Below are 12,786 nucleotides of genomic sequence, written 5' to 3' on the forward strand. Positions count from 1 at the left end.
GGGGCCAGTCCACTGTCTCTCAGACCTTATGGGGGGGGGAGGGGTGTGAACGAATTCCTATGCCCCACCAATAATCCAGAGATGCATTTTAAATAAAAGCACACATTCTACTCATGTAAAAACACGCTGACTCCCTGGACCGTCTGCTGGCCAGATTTAGAAGGCGATTGGGCCAGATCCGGCCCCCAGGCCTTCGTTTGCCTACCCATGAGCTAGATGGACCATCTTTGCCTTGATGGAAAATCAGATCTTCGGTCTTATCTAGCTCACCACTGTCAACACCAGGGTTTCCCAGACTTGAGTCTTCATCCCATCATCCCTGACCACTGGTCCTGCTAATTAGGGATGATGGAAGTTGTAGTCCAAAAACAGCTAGAGACCCACACTTGGGAAACCCTGGGTCTATACTGACTGGCAGCAGCCTCAGTTGCGGTCTTAGTGCTTTAAAATTTCTCTGTGCAGCGCCAAAATTTGCTGCTCCCCCTTCTGTTGTTTGTCATTGTGGTGTCCTCTCAGCTCAGCATCCAGTGTGGACGAACTGGTTGTCCTTCTCTAAATCCGCCTCTGACAGCCTTCCAGGGTTTCCCATTTTTAAGGAGTCTGGTGCCTTTGCATCCTTGCGATTCCAGGGTTTCAAATCTGACACCTCCTGCATGCAAAGCAGCTGTCCCACCACTGAGCTTCCTAGGCCAATTTCCCTAAAAAATAGAGTAAGATTTCTAGTCATGAAACAAAGGGTTGGCTTAAATAGGAACACTGCCTTATACCATGTTAAACCATTGCTCCATCAAACTCAGCACTGTCAACACTGACTGGCAGCGTTTCAGATGGGGGGGGGTCCTTTGCCAGCCTTGTCTGGATATAGAAGCTGGGACCTTCTGCAAGCAGAGCAAATACTTTGAATTTTATTATTACGGTCACAGACCAGTTCCGGCTCACTTACAATATCAGAAAAATAATAAAACACAACAGGAATACATTGGATTGCAATTGGGTATAACAGAGACAATTCAGATATAGCGGCAGTTAAAAATATATATTAAATCTTGATCATTCAAATATAACCTAAAATTGTCGTTTAAAACCTTAATCATTTTGGTAGTACAGCTTGTTCCCTAAGTTTTATGGCAGTCGCACAGAATTTGGCCACCCTTAGAGAGATCTCTAGATCCTTGTCCTCTACCAGGAGTTTTAGACATTGAAGTTCGGACCCATTTGGAGATTTTTGTAGAACAGGAGTGATAAATACCGAGCATATATCCCCGTAGAAACGGCAGCAAATACTCTTCAACTTGAGATCAGGCTTTTCTCTTGGCAGGAGGGCCTGAGTTCTGTGGTGAGTCTGCAAGAGAACTGCACCTCTGTAGTAGCTTCAAGATTTAGCAGAGTTGGTCGCAAAGCCTGGCTTGAGCTCTGTACCATCCTTGGGACAGGTGTCCCCTTCTAGAGATGCGAGGGGCGCACGCATTGATCACGCACGAACAAGACTCTCCAGGCGCAGCCACGTGCCAAGATACAAGTTCTCCGTGCTAAGGCGAGGCTCTTGGAGATTCACAGAAGACTGGTGTAAATTTACGGACTATTTGAAAAGTAATTGTGATGATCAGATTACGTTTGTAGGTTTACAAGAAGTTTTATGAGGTGAATAATTTGAATTATTGCAAAATTGTATAAAGAGGAGGATTGTTCGTTAAGATAATTAAAGGCAATATGAATTTAAGAAATGCAGAAGAAATGATAAAAATGGTGGATCATCAGAGGTGCTGATGGAAGTCCAAAAAGATTGTATAAGATGTGAAGTTTTGTGGTATGTATGATAATTAATATGTTCAAAAATTGATAAAAAATTACTTTATTTTATTTTTTTAAAAGGTGAGGCTCTCGGAAGTTCACTATGCGGCTGCTGGAGCCGCTGCCCCGCGTGGAAAAGGGTTTGCTTGACAGCACCTGTTTGGCCTTAGAGGCAAAAGGGAATCGCTCCCGTGGCAGAAAAGGTCTCAGCTGAAGGAGGCAGACATCCGCAGCTAGGGGCCTCAGCGCCACATCTGGCCTTCTGTTGCCAAACAGTGATGGGCGAAGGCGAGCTTTGGCAACCGGGCTTCCCAGAAGACAAGGGCGGATGGCTGCAAACCCCGCGTGGAGGAAATCTGGAGGCGCTCTGCCTGGTCCACGGACGATGATGAAGCGAACTGGAGTCCCATAGCATCTGCAAGGTCACAGATGTTCCCCATCTCTGCTCCTGCTGGCCGTCAGAGAGAGATGGCTGGTCCTCTGGTTACAGCGCGTCTCCAGGAGCGCGCAGGTTTGCGCAAGGCCCCGCGAGGGGAGGAGCGGGAGGAGGGATCCGGGGCGCGTCTGGCTGCTGAGAACCCGCCTCCCGAGGAGGAGGAGCATCAGGAGCAGCGGCCTAGATCTTTGGACCCTCCTGGGAGGGCGGGGCCAGGGACGCGGACTTTGCTATGGGGCGGAGCTCTGACCCCCACGCGGTCCGGGATACAGCTGACCGTGACGCGCATCTCTGCAAGCGTTCCCGGCACGCCTGGGAGCGCAAGGGGCTGAAGGCGCGCAGCGTTGCGCACGGGTCCGGGGGAGAAAGAGGAAGAATCCGGGGCGCGTCTGGCTGCTGGGAACCTGCCTCCCGAGTAGGAGCAGGATCAGCGGCCTCCTCCTCCGACCAGCAGTGCGAGGAGCCGGCGATCGCGGGCGCAAGATGCGCGCCTAGGCTGCTGCTGCCGCCCCCTCCTCCTCCTCCCTTTTGCGCTCCGGGCGCAAGAAGCGCGCGATGGCCGCCGCGGAGGCGCTGGCGGGGCTGGCGCTGGCGCTGGGCCTCTACGCCTTGCTCTATTACAACTTCATCAAAGGGGCCACGTGCAAGAACGAGACCAGCCTGCGGGGCAAGACGGTGCTGATCACGGGTGAGAATCGCTCCCGGAAGACGGGGGGCAGCGTGGTGCAGTGGTTAGAGCGTCCGAAGAGGGTCCGCGGGAGCTCCCGCTCCGGGGTTTCCTGGCCCTTGATCCCCAGGAAAAAACCTCCAGAACAGTCTGAGCAACATTCAAAGATATAATCGAGGGGACTCTCTGTGTCAAACAAACAAACAAACACCAGAGGCAAAGTGGATCAGGTCAGTGGCCAAAAAGGTATCAGGTTTGACAGGAGGGATGAGCAGCTAATGGCTGCTGGGCCAAACCTGCCCTCCTGTTGCCAAGCAGAGATGTGCAGAGGAGGGCTTGGGTAATTATGATGTGTTGAGTAAGGCCGCACACCCAGGGATGGCGAAACCTGTGGCGCTTTTCCTGTTCTGGGACTCCCAGAAGCCCCAGGCAGCATGGCTCAGTCAGGATGAAGGGAACACTTGGTAGCGAAAGAGAGATTACTGCTACTCCATTTCCAACCCAACCTGGAAATGAGATAGAAGAGGGTTGGCGTTTAAGAGGCGCCCCACAGAGGTGACAGGTTGGTTATATATAAATTTATTATATATAATACAGTGGTACCTTGGCTTACGAACTTAATCCGTTCTGGAAGTCCGTTCTTAAACCAAAAACGTTCTTAAATCCTAATGAGGCCTCCCGCTGCCGGTGCCCTTCCACTCTTCGGATTCTGTTGTTGTTCTTGCTGTTGTTTAGTCATTTAGTCGTGGCAGACACTTCGTGACCCCATGGACCAGAGCATGCCGGGCACTCCTGTCTTCCACTGCCTCCCGCAGTTTGGTCAAACTCATTCCATTCTTAGACCGAGGTCAAGTTCTCAAACCAAGGCACTATTTCTAGTTTTGTGGAGTTTGTAAACCAAATAGTTCTTAAACTGGACTGTTCTTAAACCAAGGTACCACTGTATATGATAAAGAGATGAATAAATGCCGTGAAGGGTGCTGATAATGGTTCCCTGGCAGCTGGCCCTGAGATGGGGGGTCCTCTGTTGAACTACAGCTCCCATCAGAGGGCTCCAGAGCATTATTCAGGAGGTCTGTGATGTGCCTGAGGGTTTGTAGTGGAAGATGAGAGACGGCACATCCATAGCATTCAATATTTGTATATATTGTATTGTATTCTGCTACAATTTGAGCTCTCCTAAGAATAAGAATAATTTATTATTTATACTCCACCCATCTGGCTGGGTTTCCCCAGCCACTCTGGGCGGCTTCCAACAGAATATTAAAAAACAATAGTCTATTAAACATTAAAAGCTTCCCTAAACAGGGCTGCCTTCAGCTGTCTTCTAAAAGTCTGGTAGTTGTTGTTCTCTTTGACATCTGGTGGGAGGGTGTTCCACAGGGCGGGCGCCACCACCAAGAAGGCCCTCTGCCTGGTTCCCTGTAACTTGGCTTCTCACAGTGAGGGAACTGCCAGAAGGCCCTTGGCACTGGACCTCAGTGTCCAGGCAGAATGATGGAGGTGGAGACGCTCCTTCAGATATACTGGACCGAGTCCGTTTAGGGCTTTCAAGGTCAGCACCAACACTTTTAATTGTGCTCGGAAACGTACTGGGAGCCAGTGTAGGTCTTTCAATACCAGTGATATGTGGTCTCGGCGGCCGCTCCCAGTCACCAGTCTAGCTGCCGCATTCTGGATTAGTTGTAATTTCCGGGTCACCTTCAAAGGTAGCCCCATGTAGAGCGCATTGCAGTAGTCCAAGTGGGAGATAACCAGTGCATGCACCACTCTGGCCAGACTGTCTGTGGGCAGGGAGGGTCTCAGCCTGTGGACCAGAATGAGCTGGTAGACAGCTGCCCTGGACACAGGATAGACCTGCATCTCCATGGACAGCTGTGAGTCCAGAATGACTCCCAGGCTGTGCACCTGGTCCTTCAGGGGCACAGTTTCCCCATTCAGGACCAGGGAGTCCTCCACACCCGCCCGCCTCCTGTCCCCACAAAACAGTACTTCTGTCTTGTCAGGAGGAGTCAACCTCAATCTGTTAGCCGCCACCCATCCTCCAATCGCCTCCAGGAAAGGAAAGAGCCTGGCTGCTGGATCAGGCCAATGGCACATCTGGTTCAACCTCCTGTCCTGGTGGCCACCCAGCTGCCCCCATGGGAAGCCCACATGCAGGGCCTGAGTCCAGCAGCCACTCCCCTCTCCTGCTGCTTCCAGCAACTGGCCTTCTGAAGCATGTACTGCCTCTGACCCCAAACTCTGTGGAATCCACATTATAATTGTCAGGGGTTCAGAAGGAGAGACACAGGAGGGGGAGCAAATGGAGAGTGAGGAGGAGGAGTACGAGGGGGGCGCAGGCAGTGACAGTGGCCAGAGTTATTCCACAAGCCTCTCTAGCGAATCGGAGGACTCACAGAAGGTGGCCAGAGCGAAGGGGGCTCCAGGGGGGAAGCCCCAGGAGGAAGGGGCCAGCGGGGAGTCCCTGAGCAGCAGTTGGAGATCAGGACCAGCGTCTCCACCAGAGCGCAGTGGGGAGGGGGAGTCCCAGGAGTCGGGACCAGTGTCCTCACCACCAGGTTTGGCAACGCCCACATCAGGAAGCGGGGAAACGGTCAGAAGGAAAGTCACCGGCTGGGGGCGTGCGCCAAGTTCAAATGTACAGGAGCGCGGCACAGCGGGGAGCCCGGGAAGGGAGCCAGGTCCTAAAGCCCGCCGGAGGGAGGGGCAAGACTCAGGAGGCTCAGCGTCAGAGGAGTCCAGGAAGGAGGGAACCCCAGAGGGCAGAAGGACCCAGCGCAGGAAAGAGCAGCGCAAGAGGTGGAGCCGGGCTAGAATCTTAAACTGGTGTGGGTGGAGCAGTGAGTCAGAGCGGACTTAGCCGGTCTAGCGTCGAGACGTGGGCCTGCGCGCCCAGAGCTTGGAAATGGAAACTAAACTTTAATAAAGACTTTTGTATATAACATCCACTGGGCGTTGGTCCTCTGTGAGCTGGGACCTAGCGGCAGTCCTGACAATAATGCAACAAAACGCAACCTGTAAGAAATAAAGGATGTAGTGAAAATGAAGTTAAAAACCATACAGCACCTAGCACAGCTCATTACAATTGCCACAGCAGGTATAAAAATCATTCAGGGGTCCGCCAAGACCCTCGCCAAATTTCAAGCAGCCAGTAAGCCCCGCTGCCACCAAACACACATTTTGGGAACCACTGCTCTAGATCATTCTTTTCCCCGGACTTTTCCAGGTGGAAACACTGGGATTGGAAAGGCAACGGCCCTGGATCTGGCCCGGAGGGGAGCCCGCGTCATCCTGGCTTGCCGTGACAGAAGGCGAGGAGAATCTGCCGTCTATGACATCAAGAGGGTGAGTGCCGGCCACCTGCCTCCTTCCAAAGGCAGCATTTATTTCTTTGCCTCCACTTAGAAATCACTTCCCTTGAACTATCTTGAAGCGATTTCACAGTAAAATCATGTCATAATGGAATCTGAACAGTCAGCCCTTCCTTCTAGAAAACTGGGAGGTCTAGCTTTCTAGGAGGATTCACCAACCTGCCGCTTTCCCATCAGCATCACACAGCTGTCTGTGTGGGAGTTGTAGTTCAAAAGATCTGGGAGGGCACCAGGTTAGAAAAGTCTACCTTAGTGGTATTAAGGTGCTTTTAAAGCCTTTTGTGGTTTAAGGCCCTCATATTTATGGGACCACCTCTCCTGGTCTGCCCCACAGAGGACCTTACGGTCCATGAATAATCATAGTTTAGAGGTCCTGGGCCCTACGGAAGTCAGATTATCCTCCACCAGGGCCAGGGCCTTCTCAGTGATGGCTCCGACCTGGTGGAATGCTCTGTCCCATGAGACCAGGGCCCTGCAGGATTTAACCTCCTTCTGCAGGGCCTGTAAGACAGAGCTATTCCGCCTGGCTTTCAATTTGAACTTAGCCTGATCTTTTATTCCCCTTCCTTTCCTCCCTCTCCTCTTTTTATGAAGATTACCCGCTCGCATCCCATAGCTAATTCTCCCCTGGTCTCCTCGCTGGCCCAAATAGGACTAATTTAGCCAGCTAGCCCTGGTGATCATCTAATATTTATTGGATGGATTTCCCCCCTAAATTGATTTTTGAATTCTGAATTTATTGTTATTCATGTTTTAGACTGTATTTTATGCTGTTTTTGTTGCATCAATTAAGTGTTTTAAATTTGTAGTTAGCTGCCCTGAGCCCGGTTTTCTGAACCAGGTAGGGCGGGGTATAAATAAAAAAATATTATTTTAACTATTATTATTATTATGGCATTGGGGTGGGGGTGCTTGGAGGATGTTTTCCCACAATGCACTTGCAGGGAATAATATCAGGTTGCCCTGCACAGCATTGGCATTTAGGAGCCTGCTTAAAACCCACGTCCTCACCCGGCTTTTTCTGGGACAGGGGTGGTGGTGAAGCAGCTGTGCTGTTGATGTACTAATCTGATCTACTGATTTATGATGTATCTTGTATTTGTTTTAGGAATGTAGTTTTGTTATTTATGCTTTAAGCCATTCACCACCATCATATATTTTTCTTTAATGTTGGTCGTCTGGGGGAAAAGGAAATTGCAAATGAAATAAGAAAATAAATCTGACGTCTGGATCTGTGGCCGTAATATTTTACCAGAACTTAATTGGCATGTGAATCTTCAGATAACCTGAGCATAAGAGCCAGGCTGCTGGATCAGGCACTGGATCCACCCCCATCGTTCTGCCCAGACACAGATCCAGCGCCAAGGGCCTTCTGGCAGTTCCCTCGCTGCGAGAAGCCAAGTTACAGGGAACCAGGCACAGGGCCTTCTCGGTAGTGGCACCTGCCCTGTGGAACGCCCTCCCATCAGATGCCAAAGAGAACAACAACTACCAGACTTTTAGAAGACATCTGAAGGCATCCCTGTTTAGGGAAGATTTTAACGTTTGATGCATTACTGTATTTTAATATTTTGTTGGAAGCCACCCAGAGTGGCTGGGGAAGCCCAGCCAGATGGGCGTGGTATAAATAAATAAATAAATAAATAAATAAATAAATAAATTATTATTATTATTATTATTATTATTATTATTATTATTATTATTATTCTAGCCCAGCTTCCACTTCTCACAGTGGCCAATCTGATGCTTGCTATGGGAAGCCCGCAAGCAGGAGCTGAGCACAAGCGCAACTCTCCTGCAGCTTCGAGAAACAGGCCTAGATTCTGAGCAAGACCATGGTGTGGCACAGCAAAAGGAGCCTGGTTGTGGCCTGGCTCTGGGAGCGGGACGGGTCAAACCTTCTTGCTAGGGCTAAACGCTCCTTGTGGTTTTTTCCCCCCTGCTCAGGAAAGTGGGAACAATGAAGTTCTCTTTATGAGCCTGGACTTGGCCAGCTTCACGTCAGTGAGGGCTTTTGCAGCGGCTTTCTTGAGCTCTGAGCCCCGCCTTGATATTCTCATCAACAATGCAGGTGAGATTTGGGGAAGGGGCACAGCTGCTTTGCATGCAGAAGGGCCAAGGTTTTCAGTTCCCAATAGCATCCCCAGGTAGGACTGGGAAGGTCCCCTGCCTGAAACTCTGAAGACCCACCACTAGTCAGTGTAGCCAATACTGAACTAGTTGGATCTGATTGTGTATTGTTATAATAGCTTCCTGTGTTCCGGTTTAAATCTTCTTCTTCTTCAAAACCATGAGGGCTGAAATCCCGCTTTACTTTTAGGGGAAGGGCTATAGCTCATAGATAGAGCCCCTGCTTTGCATGCAGAAGGTCCAAAGTTCTGTTCCCAACAGCATCTCTAAGTAGGACTTACCAAGGCAGAATAGAGTGGAGCTATCCTGGTTCTGTCTTCCATGGTATTCACTACCCATCCAGTTTGGTGTCATCAAGGAGTCCAGTTCATTTTGTTGTCTTTTAAAATAATTTGTAAAAAGCTCCCATTTTTCCTTAAAGTCACAGTTGTCCTTGTCCTGCAATTTATAAGTCAATTTAGCCAGTTCTACGTAGCTCATCAATTTTTCTTGCCACTGTTCTTTCCTTGGGATTTCCTGGTTCTTCCATCCTTGTGCTATCAAGACTTTTGCCGCTGTTGTAGCATACATAAATAAGTTCTTTCTTTTTCTTGGAAGATCTTGTCCTACAATCCCTGACAGAAATGCTTCTGGGTTTTTTTACAAATGTCATTTTAAATTTTTTTTCAATTAATTGTATTCATTTCCCCCCAAAAATTCACTGTCATCTGCAAATTTGTTGAGCATCCCCTCAATTCCTTCATCCAAGTCATTTATAAAAAGGTAAAGGTACCCCTGCCCGTACGGGCCAGTCTTGACAGACTCTGGGGTTGTGCGCCCATCTCACTCAAGAGGCCAGGGGCCAGCGCTGTCCGGAGACACTTCCGGGTCACGTGGCCAGCGTGACATCGCTGCTCTGGCGAGCCAGAGCCGCACACGGAAACGCCGTTTACCTTCCCGCTGGTAAGCGGTCCCTATTTATCTACTTGCACCCGGAGGTGCTTTCGAACTGCTAGGTTGGCAGGCGCTGGGACCGAGCAGCGGGAGCGCACCCCGCCGCAGGGATTCGAACCGCCGACCTTTCGATCGGCAAGTCCTAGGCGTTGAGGCTTTAACCCACAGCGCCACCTGCGTCCCTAAGTCATTTATAAAGACATTTATAAATGGCATGGTCGGTAGTTACCTGGGTCTTCTTGCTAAACAGGTGTGTCTCAAAGAGCCGGCAGAATGCCAGTAGTGATGGGGGCTCTCATGTTTCAGCAGGGTGAGCCTCCCACAGAAAGGGGGCCACCAGAGAAAAGGCCTGTCTGCATGCTGCACTTGTTTAATCTAGCCTCATTTTCTGGTAGGTGTCAGGACTGGAAGCCGAAGCAGCGACGGCTTGAATTTGGCGTTCCAGGTGAATCACTTGAGTCATTTCCTTCTGACCCACCTCCTCCTGGAGCGGATGAAGCAGTGTGCACCCAGCCGTGTGGTGGTGGTGGCTTCCAGTGGACATCGGTGGGGGAAGATTGACTTTCAGAACATCCACAAGCCAGTGGATGGGCAGTCGCCAGGGGTCCAGTCCTACAGGAACAGCAAACTGGCCAATATGCTGTACACCCGGGAGCTCGCTAATCGACTGGAAGGGACGAACGTTACCTGCTACGCGGTCCATCCAGGTGGGTGGCAGGTTCAGCTCAGCTCCTGCCTCCACTGGGGATCCTCTATAGTGGTGTCTGGTGCCCTTGAGGGACTGGAGGGGCAGAAAGCAGGGAGCCCAATAATAGACAGAGCCAGAACCAGGGAAGGGCAGAGACAGAATCAATTGCAGGTAGAAGTTCTGTCCCCATCCTTATCCCTTCAGAGATTTACAAGGGGCAACACTGAGACTATGGAGAGAGGGAAGCTGATGGGCAGGATCACCCCCTGGGTTGGTTGTAAGTAGGAAAGGTGGCAGATGGGGACTGTCTGAGAAGCAGACTTCCATTGGTCTTCTAGATGCTGTTGGGCTCCCATCATTCCTGACCGTTGACTGTGCTAACTGGGATCCTACAACATCTGCAGGACAGGGTATTTGCTATCTGGAGGGCCAATAATGCCAGAGATTCCTGTGCAGCTCATCTTTTCATGCATCACCCTAGAACATACATTCCTTTTGCAAATTTCTTAGTCAACATTGCTATCTGCAACTAGCCTAGCCTTTGGCAACCTGATGCCTGTAGCATTTCCAAAACAAGGAAGGATTGGACCCTGATTAATAGAATACACATGAGGCTTGACCAGCAAGACTCTGGGAGGAGGTGCCAATAATAATTCCTGTCCACCCCTCGACCCAGGTCGTTTTATTCACATAAGAACTTTTTACACGTAAGAACCAATCAGATTTCCCCTGAGCATTTCAAAAAACCCCACGTGGGGACAAAGTTAAAACTACAAAGAGCTAATTTGAGCATGTATAGTAGTCCAGAGTAAATAAAAGAGGAAGCAAGGAGGAATGCTTTTAGGAAAACCCCGGAGATCATAAACAGGAGTAAACAGGAGAGGAAGGATGGGTAGTATTTACCATCTCTTTGTGAACTCTCTTCCTGAACTCGTAAGATCTATCTAAAGATTAAACTACATCAAAGTAACTTCCTATCTTTATGTAGTGAGGATGCACAGTGACCAACTGGCCTGTGTATTTAGAATGCTTATAGGTGCCTGTCAGGTGTAGAGAAAGCAAATGGTAGAGATGGAGAGGCTTGTGGGATTTGATCAGAAATTATTGTCAATGAATCAAACCCAGTCAACGCAATGCTTTCATAGTGGACACAATGGCTTGATGCATATTTTATTATTCCTCATAGTAATCCTATCAGATCACTACAATGCCCTTCAGGTGCTTTGAACGATGACTGCCATCAGCTCCAGTCATACTAGTGGATGCTAGCTAGATGGAACCTCCAGTATCAAAGGAAGTTGACCTCTAAACACCAGCTGCTGCTGCTGAGGAAGTGCTGTTCTGCTCATGTCAGGCTTCCCAGGTGGTTGGCCCAAGCGGAAAAAAGAATGTTAAACAAGATGGACCTCCATTCAGTTCTAGCTACTGATTTATTTATTTTCTTTCAGGGCTTGTTAACACTGAATTATTCCGTCACATGTCGATCTGGCTGAAGCCTCTTTTCTGGCTCTTCTTCCGAGACACGACCAGCGGAGCTCAGACGTCCATCTACTGTGCCACTGAGGAAGGCATTGAGAAGTACAGCGGGCGCTATTTTGCCGATTGCAGGCTGTATGACCCCAAGCCACATGCCCGGGATGACGCCATGGCCAAGAAACTTTGGGAAGTCAGCGAGAGGATGGTGGGGCTGGCGAACTAGGCTGCGGTGTTTTTCAAAGAGGGCTCACCTCCATGGAACAGGTGCCTGTGCAGAACCATCCATGAAATCGAGGAAGGTTTTTAATTCAAAGTGTGGCCTCACATGGCAGGGTTCTAAAATGTTCCCCTGAGCGCTCTTAGGTTGTCCACGGTTTCTCTCCTTTTTTGTTCCCTGGTGATCACAGCGGGTTGGGCAATAGCAGGCAATCTTTGCAGCTGTCTCTCTCTTTTTCTTTTGGTAAAGGGTGTCCCCCACCCCATTTTACACTGTATATAAAGGAAAAAGAACAGTGGCAACGGGGAAAAAACGAAGAGATGAAAAACGAAAACTATAAAACAGTACAGTTGCACGGGGGCCAAAACAGCAAAGTCCACGTCAAGGCTATCGGTGTCGTCAGATCATCAGGTCTGGTTCCAGACTTGCCAAGCCTGTGAGGAGAGTTGCCTTGAAAGTTGCCCATTGCAAATGTCACAAAGGAACGCCATATCTTACCAAAAGTGCCTGGAGGCTCAAGTCCCTGTTGAAGTCTGAAATGATGCATAATTTTCTCCATTTTTTTCGATTTTCAAAAGTGAGTGGTACCAAGCATCTGGTGTAATATTTGCTGTTGTCACTTTGTGGGCCGCCATTTCCCTCCTCCTTTTTCATTTTTCCCACTCTTTTTTTTTTACCAGCGGATCTTTCTAAGGCAAGAGAAGCCACATGGGTGTCACGGCTGCTGAGCAGACTTTTTAACTGCTCGGAGGTCTTTTTCTGCACTCGAGCGGTATATAATTTTTATGAAATCAATAATAAATAATGAATTAAGTTGTTTTGAGATGTGTGGTTTTGTTTGTTTTTTTATAAAAAAGAATAATGTGTTTTAATGCTGTGACCCCTCCACCCTAGGATCTTAAGATGAAAGGCAGGCATTAATAAGAAAATAAATAATCTCCCCACACCCCACAACTGCCTCTGGATGAAGCGTCAGGCGAAAAGATTCCTTGTCAACCAGGCCTTTGGCTGTTAATCAATTTGTGGCCTTTTAAAATGTGGTGGTGGGAGGGAGGTACTGCCTATTATAATATT

General features: G+C 49.3%; 1 protein-coding gene across 1 annotated transcript; it reads left to right on the top strand.

Moving 5' to 3' along the window:
• The first annotated feature begins 2,457 nt into the window (after positions 1–2,457).
• LOC310832923 (dehydrogenase/reductase SDR family member 13-like) lies at positions 2,458–12,535 on the top strand. The gene is made up of 5 exons (XM_083715264.1): positions 2,458–2,915; positions 6,124–6,242; positions 8,216–8,339; positions 9,727–10,038; positions 11,468–12,535. The coding sequence occupies exons 1-5, from the start codon at positions 2,783–2,785 to the stop codon at positions 11,716–11,718; spliced, it is 939 nt and encodes a 312-aa protein (XP_083571390.1). The 5' UTR covers positions 2,458–2,782; the 3' UTR covers positions 11,719–12,535.
• Positions 12,536–12,786: the final 251 nt, after the last annotated feature.

The sequence above is a fragment of the Podarcis gaigeae genome, assembly GCF_964106915.1.
Source record: "Podarcis gaigeae genome assembly, chromosome: 15".
In the NCBI taxonomy this organism is placed as follows: domain Eukaryota; kingdom Metazoa; phylum Chordata; class Lepidosauria; order Squamata; family Lacertidae; genus Podarcis; species Podarcis gaigeae.